The sequence below is a fragment of the Photinus pyralis genome, unplaced genomic scaffold, assembly GCF_008802855.1.
Source record: "Photinus pyralis isolate 1611_PpyrPB1 unplaced genomic scaffold, Ppyr1.3 Ppyr1.4_LG8, whole genome shotgun sequence".
NCBI classification, from domain to species: domain Eukaryota; kingdom Metazoa; phylum Arthropoda; class Insecta; order Coleoptera; family Lampyridae; genus Photinus; species Photinus pyralis.
Window position 1 is genome coordinate 23,356,000 of NW_022170819.1, and position 24,535 is coordinate 23,380,534.

Below are 24,535 nucleotides of genomic sequence, written 5' to 3' on the forward strand. Positions count from 1 at the left end.
AAACATACCCATTGTTTTCTTGTTTCACTCAAAATGTGATGAATAACACACACAAAACATCAACTCTCACACATAGGTGCCTCAATAATACTCCACGTGATTGTTAACTTGGGACAGTAAATGACTTACTGTTGCCGTGGCCATAAATTTAAGGTGTAGAGGTAAGCGTTAGAAGGATAGAAAGGAAGCAAGTGTAGTTGGGTTGGAATCGGATCTTACCCGTGCGATTGTTGGTAAGTGGCAGCAACGAGAATTGACGGTTTGCCTGCGTAGCTTCGGCAATTAGATTTCGTTTTTTCATACGAACATCCTCATGTAATGTTTTATTGGAGAGGCTTGCCGTATCCAACCCAGCTTCACTCTTAAGTAACTTCCTACGTTCTAATTCGTGCCTTTTTGAGTTAACTGCCGTTTTAACCAAATTGGAAGGTGTCATTTGTACACTCTCGGAGGTAAGGACTTTAGCTGAATGCGGGAATTTGTGGGATAAGTGAGCGACTTTCGTTTGCTTAAGACCGTCACTGCTAACAACTTTTATATCTTTTTCCTTCACTTCCGGTGCATCAGTCTTTTCAACTTTAACGTCCCTGACCATTTCCATTTTCACGGCATCATCAACTGTATCACTCAAATCAGTTTGACTTTTAACAACCTCGGGCTCTTTCTTCCGCCGAGTTGGATTGTAATTTGGAGAATTTCCAGACCTAGAGCGATTAAGGGTTGGTGTTGCGAAAAGGTGAGAGAGACCGTCGAATAATCCTTTTAGCTGATTTATACCGGCAGATCTACCTTTTTCGCTTGCATCCTCATTTTCGGAATTTTTGGTCTTATCATCCGATTTACTTACGTCGAATGGCGTCGTTCCTTGTGCGGCAGCCGCAGCAAACCCCCATACGTCTTTGTTGTCAATACAAATTCCTCCAACTGAACCAAAAGTTTCCGGCTCTTTTGGCGCGAATGGTAATTTTGAATTTAATTTAACGATATCTGATTTTGGTTTTGAGGAGGAGTCGGAATCGCTATCTGAACTTGAAATGTCGCTACTACTGGCACTATTACTTTTTTTATGCGAGCTGACTTTAGTACTTTCAGAGCAATTAGAATCGGACTCCAATAATTCTTTGGTTTGGATTAGCCTTCTTCTTACATTAGCACCTTTGGATTTTTTAACGAGCTTATCGGTTATCTCCGTGTTTTTGCAAACTCTTTTTTGCGATCCCTTCTGCATTTTGGAGACCGTCCTCTTTTCGCTCGGACCTTTTGGGTCGCCGTTACTGACGGGTGAGACTTTTTTGTCGCGTTTCTTATCGGCATTAAAAGCCGATAGCCTGAAGAACTTACGCTTCTCTTTAGACATGCGGTCAGAGGTTTCAAGGCGGTCAATGGTAGGAGAGGTACGAATGTCGGAAGGGTGGAGATGAGAACTAGTGGTGGGGAATGGCGTACCCTCGTGATCGCTGTTATCACTTTCGCTAATTTGCGGCGCCGCGTTTTTACGCGAACTTCCCTTAGGGATTGGCGTAGTAGAGATCGGTGGATCATCCGCGTTTTCCAGACCGTTTCTGAAAACCAGAAGAGGTTAGGTTGCGCTCATAAACCGAAGATACTTACTTTTTGGTTTTCTCTTTGATTTTTTCCCGCACTTTGTCGATCTTCTTTTTAACGTTAGTTCCGGACTTCGTTCTTTTTGCTTTTGTACTTTCGTGATGCGTTAAACAATGCCGACATCGCCAAGGACACTTTGGTTTACGTTCCGGAGGAGGTTCTAAACAACTCATGTGGTAAATTCGATCGCAATTGCAACAACATAAAAGGCAGGTTGAGACGTTCACTTTTTCTGAAAATTTCGTATTTAAGTTTGTCAACGCACAGTCATTTACAACGTACCACACGAATTACATGTCCTACAATCTTCACAATACCATTTGCTTCCTTTCGCTATAAGTAAACCAAGCTCTGGGCCGCTATTTGTACATGACACATGTACGCACGACCCACAACCTGAACAGGCACTCAATTTTTCAAACAAACCATTGCTATTTTTCGCTTCCGTTCCCAAACACTCCATACATATCGGTAGGATACCAGTGGTCTACAAATATAAAAAGATACACTGTTAATAAACTCATAAAGAGCGTCTGAAAAAGCGGCGGAGCATCTCGGTGTGACCCCACGGAGTCATTGGATTTGACCCATTTTCAATTGGCTTGTTACATGCGGCATATAGCTCAACTGTGCAAAGTTTGAACCGAATAGGTTCAAGAGTTTGCCAGAGGCAGAGAAGCGTGACCCTACGGGGTCATTGAATTTGGTCCATTTTCAATAGGCTTATTACATGTCGCATATAGGTCAACGGTGCAAAGTTTGAATCAACTCGGTCCAAGCGTTTGACAGTTATTGTGTTCACGGACAGACGGACACCATCGACACCCCTATAAAGCTTGCATCGTTTTGCTCTGCCACTTAATAGGGTTATCTAAGTCGCTCTAACTGTTGCGGAAATTAAGTGTTGGTGTGTTAATGAAAGGTATGGCGGAAGTAGAAGCCTTTCCAGGCCATGATAACCTTCTATTTTTAAAACGTTTATACCACTAACCTAGTAATAATAGATTTAGATTCAAAGATTTTGGTAGAGAAGGCTGAACATTTTAGATTCAGAATAAGTAGATAAAAGAGTACCCTAAAATATCCCATTTTTCCAAAATCCAGGTTAAAAGTACATCAGGATCAATGTGTCGTGCACATCAGTTTCTACGAAATAAACCGCACATACATTTCTTACCAACCATTGACCCTGCCTTGTGAAAAAATATCTAATGTAATCTACATACAGTCTGCGTCAAATTAAGTCTGCACTTACTTGTATGGTTAGAAATACGGTTAAATTATCAAAATTGTGTATTTTTTCTACTGAACTCAAATCAGTAATTAAAAAAATAAAATATCGCATTGTTGGGGTAATAACAAAAATCCGATTTTTTTTATAATATGGAACACCCTGTATATTTCATCATATGTTTAAGTTTTTTTTGCTAAAAGATATGCCATTTACGCATTCTGAAAAATGTTGTATTTTAGGAAGCTACATAATTTTTTTTCAAAAAAATTCTACTGGGGCATTACAATACAGTGTTCCCCCAGATGGAGTTTATTATACGTAATGATCAATACCATTTTTTGATCTCGTTTTTGGGGTCCCGGTCTGATAAAAGAATTTTAAGCATATTTTCAAGATGGCCCTGACAATTGAGAATAATTTTATTTAGGTAAAGTGCCAGTTCGATCATAAGTACGGCAAACTATTAATTAGAAAAAGTTAGAATATGAATCTCGGAAATTATGTCCATTAGCAAAAATTTCACCAATATTGGATCAACTTTCAATTAAATGAGATTTGATTTTGGTTTTGCATAGCAACCACAGGTCCACACAAACAAGATTATGTGAAAACAGGAATAGGGTGTTGTAAGTGATCGTAAAAGTTAACTCATTTTTTTAAATGAAACACCCTGTAAATTTTAATATGGAAAAATACCATATTAAATTCTCTTCTCAAAAATATAACCCCCAACTTATTTTATTATATTTTAGATGAATTCTTGGACATTAGTGTTTCTAACAGGTACGGTCATTGACAAAAGTAATGATCGCTTAATAGGTAAACTCTTGCAATATAAGTAACCAACATGCCTATCACATCGGAGGAGATACCTGAATTTGTTGGTTCGCATTTCCAAGTTGCACAATATATCCAAATGTTGGTTGCAGAATTTACCTATTTGGCGATCATTACTTTTGTCAAAGATTACTTATAAATTATTTTTGGTTGAGTATGACTGAAATTTTTGTTCATGGACCACTGTCTTTTTCCAAATTGTATAGTATTTCGTCGTGGCGAATTATGATTGGCGGATTGTTAAAGGAGAGTGGATTGCGCATATTGGTTTTCGTTTCCGCTACATTTGTGGTACTCTTGGTTTGGCACTTTGAAGCTGGCTTTGAAGTGTGGTATTAATAAAGGCCATGCTAGTCTAATTGCAAAATCTTTAAATATTATTTCTGGCGATTAACTAGTTGTGATGTATTCTTCGAAGTCGTTTTAGAATCGAGTTTAGCACTTTTTCTGCCAATTTGGAGGATATATATTTGGAGATTTATTATCACGTAAGTTTGCTTAATCACCGTAGTTATCTCTTTTTAAGATTACGCTATTCGCATTTAAATTGTCAACTGTTGCCGTTTCATTGTCAATTATTTCATTATTGTTTTCTCAATAACCCACTTATTAATTTGAGGTTGTGTTTGTATAATAATACCGAAGATAATAACGGGTCACCCTGTATGTACGAATCTGGAGGATTTCATTATAAATGAGCACAGAATTTGTTTATTTCATCAGAATTTGTTATTTTAGTGTGTATTTTGCTATCTTAGAATTGTTTCTAATTGCATAATTTCTTGTTTAAATTAAGGAACATCTGGTCGAACGCATTTTGGTCATTGTGCGATTGTTATACTGAAAGATAATTGATAACAGCCCCGATAACAAAGGATACAGGTGCAAATTTTCTTTTGCGCATAATTATGTAATGGAAGCGCTCCTTATTGGCGTTATATATGAATTGGTGGAAAGAGGTGTATGATGGTTTTGTGGAAGTGGCGTTCTTGAAAAATTAGAAAAAAACGGAGCTTGTTAGCCTAGGGCCGTTGTTTGCGACGGGGGAAAAAAAAGCGTGTACGTGTTTATACGCTAATTTTGTCAAGTAATTGGCTGTAAGTATGTAATTTTAAGACTTTCTTTGTTTATTTGTGTTGCCCACCTGCGTATGGGGTAAATGTAACGGGCTTGTGTCCTTATTTCAGATTTTTTTCTTGACGATCTGATGCGTGTTTATTTGAATTCATTGTACGATCTCATGTTTTACTCGGGTATTAAACAAACTGTGTTATTGATTCCTTTGGAAGTTAATTGAGGTTACTGAGTCTCCTAAATTATTAATTTCGAGTTATTATTCGGATTTTGTTATGGTGGCGAATGCCGGAGGTGTACGAGAAGAGTTAATAAAAATTATAAGTTTCAATTTTTGATTTATTTGAGCTAGCGGGCAGGTTTTTGTGGGTTATTGCACACAGCAATGTGACAACTCGACCTGAATCGTTACCAAATTTTTGGTGATGAAAAGTGAAAAGTGCCTTCATGTACCTCGAAGCCATTTGTTGTCGCTCGCTTCCCCATTTTTTAACAAAAATAAAATTCAGACTACAGTTCGCGTTAATGAGTCACTGTTACAAAATTTTGGGTGGTGATGGACAGATGGTGTTGTCGTTCGCTTCCGTATTTTTGATAGAAAGATAACATTCAGAAGGGTTCCCATGCAAAATGAAGGAGGATATTGAGTAATTTCCGGAGAAGAGGGACTGCTGGAAGATTCTTGTAAAGCTACATCTGACTGAAATAACAAATAACACATCTGAATGTCCTCTAAGTAACAAATTTAGAAATTAACAAAAACGCCCAAAAACAAAAATAAAACGTAATGTTATAAATATTGAGTGATAAATAATAGTAATTAATTGTGATAAATTAATCCACTTGAAGACTGTTATAAATTCATTACTAATTAAATTGTAAATAAATAAACCATGTATGTAATTAGATTTTCGTTCCAATATCATGGCTCAATTTTCCGATGATGAATATTTCAGATGCGAGTTTTCCTAGGCTAATATTACAGAGGAGATAATTTTGAGGGCGAATTCTTGAAAGCGAATCTAAGTCCAATGCTTAGTTTGATCACAATCATCGAGATGGCAGAGTTCTTAGCCACCTCCTATCCATCTAATCTAATCCACCTTAATACCTACGCAAATCTCGTTCGTCCATCCGCCTGAAAGTTCGAGATCTCATACAAAAAACTTGAATTGAATTTTCCCACTTTGTTACTAAAAGTGTAATCGGTTTTGCCATAAATGGCAACCAAAAAGTTTTCGTAAGCACGGGCTTACTAGCAAGTCCTTATGAATCCTCCCCTTTTTTTTTAAAATAAGAAGGAACGTATAGACGTATACGTAAATTTCACAAGCAATTCGCAATGAAAAAGTCAACTGCCTTTAAAAGTTTATTGATTTCATATAAAATTCAAATCCTTGACACTCCCTGCTTAATACCTGAAAAATGCAAATTTCAACTAAACTAATATAGAAATTTTTTATCCGATATGTAAATTCGCGCTTCGCTTTGTTTTGTGCAAGTTAATGATCTAACAGGCATCCAAAAATAACAAATTTTCTATTATTTTAAGTGTAACTTTGAAATGACCGTTGGGTGAATTGAAAATCGATTTGCGGTAAACGAAAGTGATTCATATCCCTTAATGCAAATTAAATCCATTGTAAGTCTTCAGTTATTGAGTAAAATCCGGTTTTTGTCAACTTTAATAGCGCCAGCTAAACGAATTAGGAAATATCATGCTTGAGGGAGCCAGTATGCGTTGACCTTAGTAACGAATGTCTGAGGGAAGTGAACCAGCGAGACAAAGTTGCTTCACGGATTCAAATTTATTGCACTTCGAGAGGGCAATAAAAAATAGGACAAACAAAAATAAGTACCCATAATACATGTAGTTGTTATTTTAACATCTTAATATGTTCTGGCATAGCTTCAACAATTTTGGTGAAAGTAAAGAATAGTTTTACAGTTTTACTCAAAATATGTGTTTTCATAATCATATGATTATATTAAGAAATCTTTGTCTTTGTAACTTGGAACGTTGGGCAATTATCCCATGTTACGTTTAAGTAAATTAATAAACAAATACACTCAAGTAACTTAAGATATATCACAAGTTGTAATTTGCATACAAACTTATGTTTTTGCTAATCGAGTTCTACCAGATTTCCCCTTTCAAGGATTTTAAGTTAACGATAATCCACTTGATTTATTTTCATACACAAATAAATTATGCTGTCATTTCTTTTGGAACTCAAATGGAATGTGAATGAAACAGTACAAATTGAACGGTTATTAAATAACTAGTAGTCCCGTCGAACTTATTGCCGCCTGGGGGAAATCCCGTTTTTCCCGTACCCCGATTCTGTTTTTCGCTTCGGGAAGTTCTTTCGGAGTACGCCTTCGAAGATACCTACGTTTTAAATGTCAAGACTCTTTCCTACTGTAAAATATAAAATCCTATTTTTTTTCTGTTTCCGTTTCCGTGGGAATTTCGAACAGTGTTTTATTGAGAAACTTTCGTGGGCATAGGTACGTCAAACCATTCCCCAAAGTTTCATAGCAATGGGATGAAAGACTTAGATACGCATAAGAGACAGAGAGACAGACAAACATTCATTTTTGTTTATATAGATAATAGCAGACCCGACGAACGTTGCATCCCGGCGAACCTCGTATACTACATGGGTACATTGACATTTCCATATATCCTTTACAGTGTGCACATTTTTAAATCCTTTGCGTTTTGTGTGTTAAAAGATGCAGCTTTAGGACATGGTGGTGATGTGTTGCAAAATCACACTGTGCACATTTTAAATATTTGAAAGTATTGTGAGTTAACATGCCTAAGTACTTAATTTTGCTTTGTACCGGTACCGGCACTGATTGACTGATTTTAAAGTCTGCAGTAGGACGCAACTGGCTCCGTCGCGCACTAATAGGGTGCAATTAATAGAAAATGAATAGTGGAGGGGCGTACGCACCGGGTACAACAGTAGTTCGTTGTAGAATCACACTGTGCACATTTTAAATCCTTTCAGAGTATGTTGAAGATTTGTTGTAAAATTGCAATGCACTTCGAATTATTAGAAATGTGACAAGTGTTTATTGGCCATTATTGCACACTACGTGATTTACTGTTAATCGAAATCGCGAAGAACCTATCCCTGATCATTTTTAATTTGGCGGTTGGTAAGATTGAAAGTTGAATTACTGCCATTAGTGCTTTTACTTTTTGCTTTCTATAAATTTTTGTGGCGTTTATTTTTCGATATTTTAATAGTTATTCTGCAATTCGTGTCGGAGACGAAATCAAGAAATCAGATATCATGAAAATCGGTTCAAACGTCCATGAGTTATAAGTGGTACAACATACACCATTTTGTTTTATATATAAAAGTAAAAATTTTAAAAATGCTAATTGCAATTTTATCAGTTCTATCAATGGCGCACTATTATACATTTCGGCAATGCTGGAAAAAGAATAACGCCATCACTTATTATTGAAAATGAATTTTTTGAATGATGCCCTGTATTATTTGCATCTTGGATCTGAATAATATACGCTGTGTCCAAAATAAGGATGTCGGAAACCATAGAAGATATGAAGATGGTCAAATTAGAGGGTTATTATCATGCTGCAAAGAAAACCGGAAAATTCGATTACTTTCAGACATGCCAGAAAGGTCAAAATTTGCCGATTTTGTTTTCACTTTTTTTCTGATATTTCAACATATACAAAAAAAACCTTTCCCATTGCCACTATTTGAACTCTACAAAACAGCGTTGAGAGATTTTCAATACAACGTTTCGTTTCGGAGAAATCATCGTCAACTTTATTTTATTATGTGGCCCGTAAAAAAAGTACACACTGTATTGAGTAGCATGTTTTATTACGAATATAACGATGTACGGCACGCAAAAAAACAAACAAAACAAAAATCGGAAACTGTTGGTTTCAACAGAATGCTGCACCCGCGCACAACGTCATAATCGTGCAAGAATACCTATCGTCCTATCGGACATATTTTCCAGGAACCTTGAAAATAAAAACAAAACACGATTACTACCCTTTAAATGCGCAACTTTACCCTAATTTGACCTTCTTCGTATCTTCGATGGTTTCCGAAATCGCCATGATAGACATCCTTATCTTGGACACAGTGTAGCGTCTACTACCTAAAATAAGTCATGCTTAAAAGGAGATGACCATCCACCAGCTAGCGTCAGCAGGTCGCGGGTATTCCTGTACCTACACAAAAAGTGTAAGCTGCCTAAGGGTACTTATGTTGCTGATTAACGCTTGCTTATTTGCTCAGGGCGCCAGATCCACCAAGCACTTGACTCTGCTGATCAGGCAGAGAAAGCTGTTCCAAAATTGCTATGACAGTATATAATAATTTAAACAAAATGGCGGCAAGGTCTTTTAATCAAAGGGAAATTAATGCGTGTATAATTTGTTGTACAAAATGTAATTTCATTGATCGAGGTATGAGAAATACAGTCTACAAAATAGGAAAATCTGTTATTACGAGCAAAAAGGGAGGTTTATTCGTCTTTACCACTTCACCTACAGTGGTTCATATAACATGCGAAGAATAATTAAGAGCGCTCACGGGTCCTGGGAAACAGCCGGCTATTTATCCGCACCCTGTATAACCCGGTACACATAAATACATAACCTAAAGGTTTACCTTTTACCCAACGAATTCAACCCTGACAAATTGGTGGTGAAAATTGAAACACAAGATTATTACGAATGAGGTGATATGATAATAATTCTACTTCGTGTCTTCTTTAGATGGTAATGTACATAATGGCGCCGTATGAATAAAAGTAAGCAAATGCTTATACTTGCAAAATTCAAAGTAAATACTTTGTAACTGCCCCTTCATACTGGTCTGTTTAGCATGGTTTTAGCAGCGCTGCACTGCGTCCTGTCCTTTCTGCTTAAAGCGCTGCTAAGTCGCCCAGTGCGAAGGAGCACTTACGAGTATTTACTTTGAATTTTGCAAGTATAAGCATTTGCTTACTTTTATTCATACGGGCCATTAAGTGTAATAGATCTGACCTTTGCTTTCGTAGGGGAGGGGTAGTTTCGTAGGTTGGAGTCCGAGGTCTTTTGCGGTCTGCTGGCGTAGTTGAATAAATACGCAGTAGCAAGAAATGCTCCTGATTCCTTGGTGGAACTGTGGAAGGAGTGTGAGTGGTCCAGTCGACAACGAATGCTCGTAGTTAAATTAAAAATTAAAACAGCTACATGTTATGGCTGTTACAACTTGGTACGGTGGTTTTTTTATATGGAAATAAATTCTAATCTAATCTAATCTCACAGTGGTGACACATGTGGCCTAAAATTCCGTAAATCCCAAAATATGGGTAAGAAGCAAAATGCTAATAACTGTTAAGCACCAGAACAAAATACTGCTTTTATTTTGCTACTACCCAACAAATCCTGATAATTCAGAAAATACTTAATTATATTTTACAGATTTGGGTAGTAGTCTCATGGAATCAAACGTTCTAATCTGTCTCCCTGCCTAAAATTGTCCACCACCTTTCCTTTATTTCGCAAAAATTCCTGTGATAAGAAGAAGAGGACGTCCTTGATTGATAGGACATAATTTAGAAAATGGGTAAGTTGGTACCTGGTTTATAGGCAACTGATCTACCATAAGATTTTTGAAAATGTTATGTTACACAGTGTATAAAAGCTTGCATGTCTACAATGTGTACTTAAAAATTGGTAATTTCGGTACTGTGCAGATGTTCGAATTTGAGAATTTTTGATACCTCACTACGACTGGAAAATTAATAAATTTGTAATTTTTCATATTTCCTCGAATATTGTATGTCGATAGCACGAGTCGTAATTAATTAGTTAATTAAAAATAAATAAATAAAAATAAAATAAAAAATAAATAAAGGCCGAGATGTATTCGAACATTTTTTTTAATTCTTGGTGTTTTGAAGTTTATCCCTTGATAAGTGTTGCCTTTCTAAAAAATTTGCTGTGGCGGGCACAGATACCACCCGAACACCTGCGCATGCGCGATTCTGCCCTTTTATGACTAAGAATATGTATACCACATTTGGTTTTAATCGGTTCCGCCGTTTACCCGGAAATGAGAGTAGACAGACCGATACCATAGAGATTCGGATTCCTGGTGTTTCAAAACGTGTATTCCCGTAAGAAAGTGGGGGGTCATATTTTAACCCAATGCAATACCTCCCTTACTAGTACCCAAACGATCGTTTCATGTAGAAATTAAGTAGGCAACATGTAAGTGTCAATTTTATTTGTCACCATTTTAATTACATTTTATAATTTATTTCACTTTTGATAGATCCTTAATCGATTCGAGTATGTACTTAATTGGTAATTACAAGATATATTTAACCCAAACGGATCAAGGTAATTTTGTAATCGCAAATAATCGCACGCGTTGAATACAAATTGCAAAGTTTGTGAAATGGGCAATTGTTTGCATATGGAAAAGAGCGCTTGTTCACGTTGAAAGGTAAAAGTAAATCGAAAGCCTACACCGCAATTAAAGGTAACAAGAAAATTACAGGATTTAAATCTTACTAGTCAAGACAATATATTCGAACATATCGAATTAATTCCATTCGAAGATTACTACTATTTATCATGTAAACATAAATTCCAAAGGTGACTAGACAGCAACTCTTTTTTGATCGCATAATATTAAGAGCTCCCTTTAAAACACATACCTCGCAAGGTGGCGCCATAATTCCAAAGTTAGGTATATTTATTAGACACATTATTCTCGTATTACTGAAACTGAAAATTTCATTATTAACTATAAAAACAAGGTTGAAACTTGAAACACTTACTTTGAAGTAGTAAAATTTTGCAATTTGAAAAAAATCCTACAGAAAGGACAGAACATGTTTTCATTGGCTCCAAGGAGACCCCCCCCCCCACCTGCTCTAAAACCAATAAAGAATCTAACTGTAAGGGGAAAAATATCTACTCAAGACTAACCCGATCAAATCGAGTCAAATTTTAGTATGTTGTCAACTTGTCATCCATTGAACCTTCCCCTCAAGAAACAATTTTGAATTGAACTGTGCGTTTTTACCTTCGCTTGTGCAGTTTACCTTGGAGTTGATGCACTGTACCTCTTTATAGCGACAAATCCATTATCCATACCCAGTGGCGGTCCCAGGATTTGGTAAAGGAAGGGGCCCAAACCCGAACTTTGTCCCAACACGGAAAAGAATAAAAGAAATCTCGCATAATGGAAATGAGATAGACACAAAATTGATTTAAAAAATGGACAATGCCCCCCCCCCCCCCATGGTAGGATGTTTAACATCATCAGGACAGCGTCATATTCTTACGTTATCTTAATAGCGAGCAGCCACTTTATCACATAAGTCCGTCGTCCTGCGGTTCGAACAACAACTGCTCCAAAGACGAATATTCAGGTAGTTCAAATTCGTGGCTCGCCATTGGAATCTCCGTAAAGGGAGAGAGACAGTGTAAGGTTAATGGGGGCACAGCTGCCCTTTTTGTGAACTAAATAAAAACGTATTTGAAATTTTTGAAAGAATTTCATGTAGATTGTAATTTGTAACCAAATTACAGACGTTTTAATTAAAAAAATGTACTTTGTGATCGCACCCTGTATAATTCAAAATATTTTTAAAATGCGCATAATATTACACAAAAATTCTGCTATGTGAGTCTTTGGTGCTGACACAATTCAATTATTGTGACAGTGTTTATGGACCTTGTCTAGACATTTCTGATATGAATAAAATTCAGCGTATGCAAAATTCATGTGTAAGGTTAATTTATGGAATCCGGAAGTATGAACATATCTCCCACAAATTTAATGAATTACGCTGGTTGAATATGGAAAATCGGAGATATGTTCATGCTGCCCTACTATTCCATAAAGTCATTAAGACACAAGTACCTTCATACCTGTATGATAAAATTAAGTTCAGCACTAATCCTAGATTGAAACATTTACTTACTCCTCCATATCATAATACAACTCTATTCGAGAGATTCTTTACGTATCAAATAACTAATTTATATAACTCTTTACCGGACTGGTACAAAAACCTGGATCCACCTCGATTTAAAAAATACATCCACAAAATGGTGCTTGACCGTCAAAATTAATAGTGTCACAATTTCATCTTTGACCCATGAACCATCGCAGTACAATTCATCATTTGATCGTTATCATAATTGTGTTTTTCATTTCGTCTGTCATTCCATTGCACAACGTCTTTGAGTTTAATTATCAATGAGAGGGCAAAGTGGAAGAACAGAATCAGGTGAATTCTCACCTGTGCCTGAACTTTGACCCATTTAGTTACCTTTAGCATTTTCAGTTTAAATTTTAGTTTCTAAGATCTTTGGTTGAAATTTTTGTTTCGAATGTGGTTTGTTTTTAATTTTATTATTGTTTTGTCTGAGGGTTAACTAAATAAAACTATTATTATTATTATGGTCGGTGTTTCTTGTGAGAACTCAGGTCCAGCCTGGTTAACTAATCGCACGGATTAAAATCAAGTAACGATTAGTGTCTGTGTCTATGTCTGTGTCTGGTGAGGTTATGTAGGGTCCTAAAAAAAAAAAATCACACGTACATTTAAATCTAGGGATAGTATATAATTCATACCTACCAACATACCTATTGATGGGCACAATAGCCAACGCTATCAGGAAAGAGGAAAACAAAACAAAACAAAAAAAATCATTATAATAATTCCTGTAATTTTATTAAATGGAGTTTATTGTGTAAGTGTTTCTTTGGCTTTGCGTTTGGGTTGAATACGACTGGGTTGTGATAACGTGGTGTGTTTCTGTGAAGAAGGAGTTTTGTGTTTTTTAACTGCTAGGACGTGTAACTTTATTGGGTGGACCTGTCTTTGTGGTGTATGTTGCCTTACTTGTATTTATGGTGTTTCTTTGTTCTTGAGGTTGTATTTGTGTGGTTGCTTGGGTTATTGGTGGAGACATTACAGTATTTTGTGAGCCTGTAGTGCTGTTAAGGTTGTTGCGTTTGGGTTGAGTACGAGTGGGTTGTGATAACGTGGTGTGCTTCTGTGAAGGAGTTTTGTGTTTTTTAACTGTGCTAGGACATGTAATTTTATTGGGTGGACCTGTCTTTGTGGTGCATGTTGCCTTACTTGTATTTATGGTGTTTCTTTGTTCTTGAAGTTGTATTTGTGTGGTTGCTTGGGTTTTTGGTGGAGATATTGCAGTATTTTGTGTGGTGCTGTTAAGGTTTTTGCGCTTCGGTTGTATACGAGTGGATTGTTTCTGAGAAGAAGGTGTATTGTGTTTTTTAACTATGCTAGGGCGTGTAACTGTATTGGGTGGATCTGTCTTTGTAGTGCATGTTGCGTTACTTGTATTTGTTGTGTTTCTTTGTTCTTGAGGTTGTATTTGTGTGGTTGCTTGGGTTATTGGTGGAGACATTACAGTATTTTGTGAGCCCGTAGTGCTGTTAAGGTTGTTGCGTTTGGGTTGAGTACGAGTGGGTTGTGATAACGTGGTGTGCTTCTGTGAAGAAGGAGTTTTGTGTTTTTTAACTGTGCTAGGACATGTAATTTTATTGGGCGGACCTGTCTTTGTGGTGCATGTTGTCTTACTTGTATTTATGGTGTTTCTTTGTTCTTGAAGTTGTATTTGTGTGGTTGCTTGGGTTTTTGGTGGAGATATTGCAGTATTTTGTGTGGTGCTGTTAAGGTTTTTGCGCTTCGGTTGTATACGAGTGGATTGTTTCTGAGAAAAAGGAGTATTGTGTTTTTTAACTATGCTAGGGCGTGTAACTTTATTGGGTGGATCTGTCTTTGTAGTGAATGTTGCGTTACTTGTATTTATTGTGTTTCTTTGTTCTTGAGGTTGTATTTGTGTGGTTGCTTGGGTTATTGGTGGAGCCATTACAGTATTTTGTGAGCCTGTGGTGCTGTTAAGGTTGTTGCGTTTGGGTTGAGTACGATTATTCTATTATTATTATTATTATTATTATTATTGTACCATATCACATCATACAAATCTTTCCGTACGACAATAATCGAACTCAGCGCAATCGTCGACTTATCCTGTATATTCCATATAAAATGTATATACCATGTTAATTTATATATCAATGGGACGTTTGCAGCCCTATTCATACGATATGAGATTGGGCACGGTTTTCTTTTCAAAGAGGCTCCGCTATAGTGGACTGTGATATTTTTATTATAAATAAATAAAGGGATTCAAAAACTAATATTAAAAATTGAATTGAAAAAACTATAGAAACCCCCTATTTTTATAACCGTGTTTTATCAAGTACAAAAATAAGGGTAACTGTGCTCACATTCTTTCTTTTTGTTAATATTCAATAAAAGAACCGCATTTGTCTACTTCGCGTCGAGATCTCAAGCTGTGAGACTGACACACGGACGGAAGTCATAAACGAAGCATGTAAAAATTAGCATTGTATCATGGTATCCGCAACGACCGCAACAGTAATTTTTATTAAATGCATCACCTGTTACGACCTCCCGCTCTGCAACATTGATACAGATTTTAGTGATAAAAATAGGCGCTCCGTGATCATTCACACAAAAGCTATTCTACCGGTAATGGTTTCTCCCATTTATTATTGTTCGTATTTTTTTCACTTTTATTACGCAACTTTACGCAATCGCCCATCGATCCCACCAAAAGGTAAACGGAAATGCGCCTTCTAACCCGTTGCGTGTCGTAAAACTGCACAACAAAGGAGGTGTTTAGGTGGAATTAAAAGGGCGCAAATAAAATGCGACCCTTGCGAATGGTAAATGTGACTTGAGGTTTACTTTTACTTCCACCTACCGTAAATGTGTTTCATTGTTGAAAGTATAAATAAATTAAACAGCTGTTTTGAAATGTATTATGGTATTTATCGTTTTGCAATTTTTTTGTCGATTATTGAGGGCGCACGAAAACTTACTTTCATTACCTCGTCTAAAGGTACGTATCCATCGGCACTCGCGAACTACTACGGACCGGACCGTATGTGGAATTCTCGAATGCACCCATTTTACCAACTTTAGTATCAGCTTGTTTTTTAAACATTCTTTGACAACCTTCGTGTTCTTTATAATTTAATGGGCGGGTTCCATCATTAACAGATGAGATAATATTTAGGATAAAGTAAATCCAGCGACTTGGTTATAATTAATTGCATTTTCAAACATCAAAGTAACGGGCGTAATTGTTCTGGTCAGGTCGCCTAGTGTTTGGTAGTTGTTTGTACCAAAGGCCCAGTTTAAACTTCAGTTAAATTGTGGGTTAAAGGATTTGATTCTGACTTCTTCGTCAACCGGAAATCCCTTCTACAGTTGGTCGTGTACTGAAGATATCAAATCTTCCCTTCGGAAAATAATAGAAGAACTGCTAACCTCTTTTTGAACACTATGTAAATCTTACGCAAATTGGCGCAGGATCGAGAGTTGCACTTGTTAGATCAGGACTGCTGCGTGCCCTGTTTTTATTTTGTCGAATGGACACAATCACTTCTTCTATAAACAGCTTGCTTCGAGTGTTTTGCCGGTTCAACATTGATACAGGAATGAACTTATGGTCTTAACTACTTTAGGTACTTAAAATACGGAATGCTATTGTAATCAATAATAATTAAATTGACTACGCACATGAAGATAAATAATCAGCGCATAAATAACACTTTTTACAACTCTACACCAAAATAGTCGTGGAAAAAAAACCTGCACCAAATTCACTTCTTGGATATTGAATTAAGTCGTTTAGACGTCTCCCTAACAAATTGCAGACTCAATGATTTGACATCTGCTCGTTATACTTAAGACTAGGGGCAATAATCAAACGAAACGTTTATTCGGAAAAAGACAGCACCATTTTTAACGCATTTTGCCTCTCTTACTTCGGGCATATCGAACTAATTTGAAAGACTCTTGTGTCGCAGACACGGTTTGCGATTTGTCGACAGTCTGCTGGGTAATATCTGTGTCCCGATCGGCTAACCGGAAATAATATGTTGGTCTGGTACTGAAGTTGTCTAATCTGTTGACTCCTAATTGCCCGATTATGATTACTTTTCTAAAGTGACGATTTTAGATGTAAACAGTGGTCTAATTAGTTGGCAGGATTTTGTATGTGCGCGAGTGTTCCTTAAATGCGTTTTAAAATGCGCGTGAAAGCTTGGGGCGCCCAGAAGTCGTGGCACAGGACGAAATTGGCTAGAATTATCGATTTAGCAAAGGTGCAATCGGTCGATATCAAGCTTGCTGTGTAGGCCGTAGGGTGTTTTTGCTAACTTTGCGGGAAATTTGTCCACGTGGGGTGTGTCAAGAAACCTCATTGGCTAGAAAGTTAGTGTGAAGCGATCAGAAAACGTTAAGTTGGTCACCTGAGAATTGTTTAATTTGTGTACGTAGTAGAAACTTCGTATCGAGCTGCGAGCAGTTAAATCGACCACATGTAATTGACCGAGATTTTATATTGTTAATAAATTAATGACCAGTGCAGTTGTTTCGACCACCAGTAATTTATCGTAGAGATTTTTATTAGCGAGCGACCCAGAGCTCGTTCATCATTTTGGACTTTCTGTCCGTCCGTCTGTGTACATGATCGACACTCGCGAACGGTTTCGAATTTTCCAATTCTGTTTTCAGTAATAGGTAGACAATGGTCTGATTAATTTTGGTTATTTGGGCTTTCTGCCGGTCCGTCTGTGTTTGTGGCTCGTTGTCTATTGGTTTGAACAGTTTATTATTTATTGGTGTAGTAATGTAATAATCGAGAGGGTGTAATATTGGCAGTGTTTTCTAATTTTCTAAAAAAATTCTAAAAAATGTTGCAAATTCTAAGAAATTCTAATTGTGTGCATGGAAGATATTTCAAAAAAATCCTAGAACATTCAAGAGTAGTGCTAAAAACTTCTTGGTACTTTTAAAAAAATTCTAGAAAACTAAAAAAAAATTCTAGTTGATAAAACATTATAGAACTCGAAAAAATTCAAAAAAATCTAGAAAATTCTATAAAATGCTAGTAATGTACACAAACCGAGACAAACATTCTACAGTGATTTTTCCCCGAAAGGAATTTAATGTACACTATAATTCTAAAATTATTAAAATGCCAGAAAATTCTAATTATGTGTATGTGTGTACAGAACAAAATTTTAAAACACTAGAAAATTCAAATTCCTCGAAAAGTTCTAAAAAATTGTACGAAATTCTGAAGTACAAATCTATCAAATTTTGGGGCTTCATGTAACGCTGCTTAGAAAGTGAGGGAGTTCCGAATACGTTCGCAGATAACCGGAAAAATTCACTAATTTACTTTTTGCTACTGGAGAGATTTTGAAAACAAATCACGTTTTCTCACTTCGACTAGAATTTTAGTCCGACATTTTAGTTTCTTGGGCCTTTATTTTTTTAAATACGGACCTGCTTCTTTTTTTTATATGTTGAAAAAGCTCTACTGAAAAAATGCATGTATCACGCTTGCTTAGTTATTAAACATTAAAAATGATTATTTACGAGATTATTTATATTTTTGTGCAAATTTTGCGTTATTGTCATCTTTATGGTGGTAGCGTTTAGAAACTAAGCAAGTGTGATGCCTGTATTTTTCAGGATGACGAATTTTTTCAAAATATAAAATACAAAATGCAGGTACGAGTTTAAAAAAAGAAAGTTGATGATGGCCAAAAAAATCGAAACGTAACCATGCCTGCTCGTAGAGGAAAAGTTGCAATAAAAAATTGTCAATTTAAAAGAAGTTTCGGTTTTATAATCCAACTGTCTAAATATTCGGATTGTTTCAGTTTCTAAACACACGGTTAGATTCGGCCCTAAAATGCGCAACTTTGTCTCTATTTAACCGACTTCGCACATCTTATGGTTTCCGAGATCGCAATGGTCACCCTTGAATTTGGGACGCCCTGTATAGATTTGGTAGAATCCGTCCCTAAATAAGAAAATTGGGTCTGCGCATGCGGAGTTTATTTCTTCATCTTCAGTTAAAATTTCATAAAAAGTGGTCCATAAATAAGAAAGTTATGGGCTGCGCATGCGTAAACCATTTTTAACGCGCGATTTCAATTTGCTTTTATAAGGGAGCATATACAGAAAAGCGGCAGAGCGATGTCATTGGATTTGACCCGTTACATGTGGCATATAGGTCAACTGTGCAAAGTTTGAACCGGTTCGGCCCAAGCGTTTGCCAGTTACCTTGTTCACAGACTGACACCATCGACTCGCTATGCTCTGCCGCTTAATAATGGCCCCAGATAATAATTAGCGCCACCAACAGAGCCAATTTGTTTTTTCTGTCATATCGTTTAACCGTCTTCTCAATCAAACTGAGGTATAAATTACGATTTTGGATCTCTCTGGTCCAAAACGATCAAGGATCAGAAAGCAATATTTTTCGCTATAACTGGTTTCGTAACTGGTGCAAAAAATTCCTTTCTTGGTGCAACCCTCGACACCATAACAAACCAAATAGCAGAAAAAGTAGGGCCATAGATTCGCTAGGAGTTATATTCGTCAATATCGTTCCTGTTTTTATGGCGCTGTATCAGTCTATGTGTAAATCCACCCCTGGTTATAAGTGCCTAATAACGTTGGTGGTTGCAAAAACATGAACATCATAAATGCGCACAAATGGAACACGCTGTATGTCTTTAATTTTACGCTTTGGGTATTTATTTCCTTAAGCGGCAAAAGTTAATTTGAGTGACGCCGTGTATAATATGGGTGAACGAGGGTGGGGGTTTTGTTTTGATGCTAATTATGAGAGGGAATTACAACAGTTAGATACGACACCCGCGATAATGCCGGCGTAATTAGCATGTTTTTGGATGAGCGACCGTGTATAATTACAAAAGGATATCCTACCTTAGCCGAGGGACTCGGCGGTTCGTCCAGATCTAGCTGTTGTTTTTTAGGGGTGGTGGACGAATCAATTCTCCTTCTAACCGTGGGACTGTTCGAGTGATTATATTTAAACGCCTTTCCCTCCTGAATAATTAACCCTCTTGAGACGGCGCGCTTCGCTGCCATTCTCAACGCGGTTTTTAGATCGGTTTCGGGATTTTCGACGACGGTGTGAGATTGCCTTATGTACTTCTCGATGGATTTGAGCGTCGATCCCTCGCGCTGTCCCAATTCGCGAATCGCCTTCGCGATCACTTTGGTAATTTCCATCCCTTTCTCGATGACGAGCGTGCGATTTTGTAAGCCCATGGGATCCTTATAGGAACTTTGCCCTTTATTGAATACCTTGAGGACCGTGCCATCTCTGACGGCCGCTTCGAGATGCTCGGAGACGACGTCTTCGTGGTAATTGTGATGTTGACGAATCGCATGACAAATCCTCTCAACGCTGGGTCGTTGCTTCTGAGAACGTATCTTCCGTATGGCCTCTAAAATCCAACGAGACCACACGGCCTGCGATACGTCCTCAGGTTCGCACATGATTCTCACTACAAGAAAAAAATGAGCATTGACACCTGGTTTGCATTTAAGCGGCAGCGGTAGCTACCTGAGGTTCGGCCCGCGCGCTTCGGTTGCTAACCGCCGGCCCGCGACCATCAAACAAATCCTTTCATAAAAACGAAACGCATCTATTTCGCAATATGACACATAAAACAAACCACTCCTCTACGATTACTTTTTACAAAAAATGCCAAATCGGGCACAGGAAATTCCATTTAATCATAAAATCGCGCAGTTACGTACCACTCGGTGAACGATCTAAATGCCGTCGGTAGCCATCTTGATATAATAAACGTCTACAATATTTACCACCTTTTTCTCGCGATTCCCATATGAAACCTACGTACAAATCTCACGATCACAATCTCCCGAAACGCGCAATTTCAACAATACCGTCAACAGAAAGAAAACTCACCTGGTAATTACGAAATGACGCGATAAATAAATGGCAGTCGGTCGCTGAGCAACGGTTGAACTGTCCGGCGGCGGCCGATGATGTTCCATAAAAACATTCCATAAATTTCGTCGACTAAACGTCTTCCCTATTTAACAAATCTCCCACAATACTCGCACACAAAACCTCACAGCTTTTAGATCACACGTTAACACCGCAAACTTACGGGGTAATTAATTTCGTATATAATATAATTCATTGCAAATAGACACATCACAACAAAAGGTTAATATTGTGACAAAATGGCTAGAATGAGAGCGCGCGCATTTCATTCCCTCCTTTCCTCTCCCGTGCTTCTGCCTATCAATGTATCAATTGTAGGTTTCGCTCCTTCTGGATAAATACGAGTTATCGACGGTGCGAATTACGAAAAAGTGCGCCTTGCGGCTTTCTTGCAATAATAATTTCGGCAAATTTATTTTTCGAGCGCCGTATTTATAAAACAGCTCCGCGTATTTTGAGTTCGGGCGCGCGTTAACAACGGGATACGCAAATATTGAAAGTGAATGGTGTTGGAAGCTATCAATCATTTTTGTAAAATGAGAGTAAAAGTTGCATGACATTTCTGGAAATGTACAGCGTGTTCCGTAAAGCGGTGCGAATTAGACTTGCAGTCTTCACTATTAATCAACGTATAATTTGTCCGTCGGTCTACGAAATGTTTCCTTTATTTAAATTCAATACTGATCACTGTTAATATTGTAGGAAGGCGTGAAATTCTAACCTAATATTTTTTTAAGGGATTGAAAGTTTGCGAAGGCGTTAAGAGTATCAAGTAATTATCTTTTTTGATAATTGATTGTTATTTAAAGTCGGAATTCTGAGTTTCAATTGAACTCTGAATTCCATTGCCATAAGGAATTGCACGAGGATATATCAATTCATGATTCAAATAACTTTCACCCACTACTAGCGTCAATTATTCTTTTTCGTGTACGCTTTAAACAATTATGGCATTATGCAATTGTTGCATATGTATACATAGCGATCAAAAATGAGTGACCGTCGAGTGTCGAGTCACCTTTGGAATTTTTGTTTACATGGGAAATCGCCAAAGGCGACTCGACAGTCACTCATTTTTGATCGCCCGATATGCCTCTAGTGAGTCTAGTGATTCCAAGCGGAGCTTTCGCAATATGGGGAGGGGTCCGGTAGGGGGTTAACCGGTTCCACGCATCATAATATCCTAATGAAGAGTCTCCTTAACAGGAGACTACCTCCTTCCCCACAAACTCCTTATTGATATCGGTGGATCCATGGAATACACTTTTGCCAATACATCAGTACTCTGTAGTACCTTTACCTACCGTCTGAGAACCTACTATCTCAAAATCACAACGGTGATATTTTGGTGTACTAGCTAGCGAGATTTAGAAACTAGCCAGAACACTGGATATCGATAACCAAACACATTAATATTCTAACGTAAATTTAATTACGTCGTTTATAACAATAAATTGATAATAGCCTTGACATTGATTAATTTATAACAAAATTACAATTTAATTTATAACAGAATTACAATATTCTCGCACAAACACGTAATATTTCTAGGAAGAATTACGTCACATCCGCCTTCGTTCTTATTCGCCGATGACACATTTTTATGGCGCCTCGCTGCCTATAAAAATTACTGGAATGTTCGGTACAATATAAAACAGTACTACCCAGGAAGTACTTCCTAGATACCAACTACCAAATAGGTATAAGTAATACGTTTTACTATATTAATGTATAGGTAAGTATACTCGTAGTCTGTAAAATGAATAAGTTGAAGAAACGGGTTATCGCATAGGTAGTATTGCTGCAGTACGTGCGGTTAGGTTGTTCGTTAGAAAACGCACCGTTCTTAGTCTCGAGGTCGGTAAACCAACAAAACCCATTAGGTATACCTATGTATAACCTCAGGAGCAGCAAAAATGTAACCACTAATCCTTTATAGAAATGCATTCTTATTATCGACTACCTATACAGAAATGTGGGTTATATGGCAAGAATTGTGATGGTTTTCAATAGTTTAAATTCTAACACGTAGATGCCTCTACCGTCAAGAAAAATTAGTAATACCACAGACAACATATACTACAGACGGTCAATGCAATGCTATAGAAATAAACGCAACACCTAATAGAGTACGGCTAGTGTGTTGTCTACCTTGAAGCAGTCGAAATAATTTGTCGTAAAATGTGGTAGACGCACAGAAAACTGTTGAGTGTGGTAAAAGTGTGTAATAGATGGAGTCATTTTTGTAAAAATAAAATACATTTACTCAAACCTTATTTCCTCGGCTTCAACGCCGGCCTTTACGTAGATAAGATAAGCGCTCACTTGTATAACATCATAAATTACATGAAATCGCATATATTTTAATTCTTCATTTTTCTCTTTTCTAAACATTTAAAAAATTGATGGAGCGGGTTTGGTTATACAAGGGCGGAAACTAAATTTGGCCTCCACATATAAAATTATGAGGTTGGACAAGGAAAGATTTTATTAGAATAATAAACATAATTTTTGTTTTTCCATAATATATTATTATACCGGGTGGTGACTTGAACAACGCACCATAGGAATTGCAATAGTAATTTTTTTATTTCTGATTATTGACTTCTCTAATTATTTTAGAGAGAAAGTCTATTTTTTGTAGAGAAAAAAAGTACGAATCCATGCATACTATAGCTTTTAATTTTCTGAACTTTGAATCCAAGAAATTGGATAACTAAAAACTGGCGCTTTTAAGAAATCAGTGGTGCCATGGCAATTTGAGATCAAACAGGGGCAAATGCAGGCGCTTTTGTTTGATTTCCTAACTCCATGGAATTACCGACTTTATAAACGGGACAGTTTTTAATTTTTAAATTTTTACTGATTCTGAATTTATAAAATACGAAACAAGAGTATGTACGGATTCGTTTATATAATTCGAGGTAAATCTTTCACTCACGCCTTTGACGCTCCCGACTAAGGCGACGACGGGCGACTTCAGCGCCCCCCAGACTTGGCGTCCAGGGCCTGGGCCCCCCTCCCCCTCGCCCCTCCCCCTCGCACGGCCTTGCCTACCTTACCTATATGTATCTGTGATGATACCCCATCACAAAATTTTTTGATTAGGGGAGGGCCGAGGGAGCACTTAACGAACTTTATTTTATGTCAATGTGTAGGGTCAACATAGTCCAGTCAAATTAGCTCCAAAAGTATTCTAAACTGGATGTTGGCATTTCACACAACGAAACCAAGTGTATTCTATGTAGTTCCCTGCCCGGAAGCTCCCGGAACATATTGCTATACACAAAAAAACCAAGAAAAAATGGAAAAATGCAGTTTTTTTCGCATTTGACTTCCAATTATCTCGTCAACTATTGCTCGAGCTCATAGAAATGAATTTGTTTAGAATCGAATTTTCAGTTGGTACAGAACCGTTCATTTTTAAATGTTATTGTTTTTTCTGGAAAAATACAAAAAAAGTAATCCCAAAAATTAACATTTGTTTTTGTTGATACGCCCTTCTCGATGCTTTGTCTTTCAAACTGGATGACTCCCAGAGCGTTTTCAATATTTTTATGGATGGTGGAACCGTAAAACAACCTATTCCAACAATTGTCTGTTGTCCCGATGAGTTTTGCAAATCGACGGACTGTGGAATTAGTTTAGTGGAAACCCCAGAAATAGAACAAGAAAGTAACTTTATAATAGGCCCTTGGCACTCTGTTTAATAAAAATCATACCAACTGTATCTGATAGAAAAATCGATTCTAAACAAATCGTTCTCTTCATTTTTTCCGTAAGAGGAATAGTTAACGAGATACCTAATTAAGTCAAATGCGAAAAAACGATATTTTCCCATT

The 24,535-nt window shown here is 37.1% G+C and overlaps 1 protein-coding gene across 2 annotated transcripts; it reads right to left on the reverse strand.

Annotated features, from left to right (window-relative positions):
• Positions 1-23: 23 nt before the first annotated feature.
• Positions 24-20,932, reverse strand: LOC116178668 (histone acetyltransferase KAT6B-like). 2 transcript variants are annotated; one of them, XM_031498236.1, is made up of 6 exons: positions 20,652-20,932; positions 20,283-20,575; positions 19,637-20,223; positions 1,888-2,092; positions 1,612-1,837; positions 24-1,562 (listed from the first exon to the last, which is right to left on the reverse strand). In XM_031498236.1, the coding sequence occupies exons 3-6, from the start codon at positions 20,213-20,215 to the stop codon at positions 149-151; spliced, it is 2,424 nt and encodes an 807-aa protein (XP_031354096.1). In that variant the 5' UTR covers positions 20,216-20,223; positions 20,283-20,575; positions 20,652-20,932; the 3' UTR covers positions 24-148. The 2 variants fall into 2 exon arrangements, with proteins under 2 accessions (XP_031354096.1, XP_031354095.1); XM_031498235.1 differs by lacking the exon at positions 20,283-20,575.
• Positions 20,933-24,535: the final 3,603 nt, after the last annotated feature.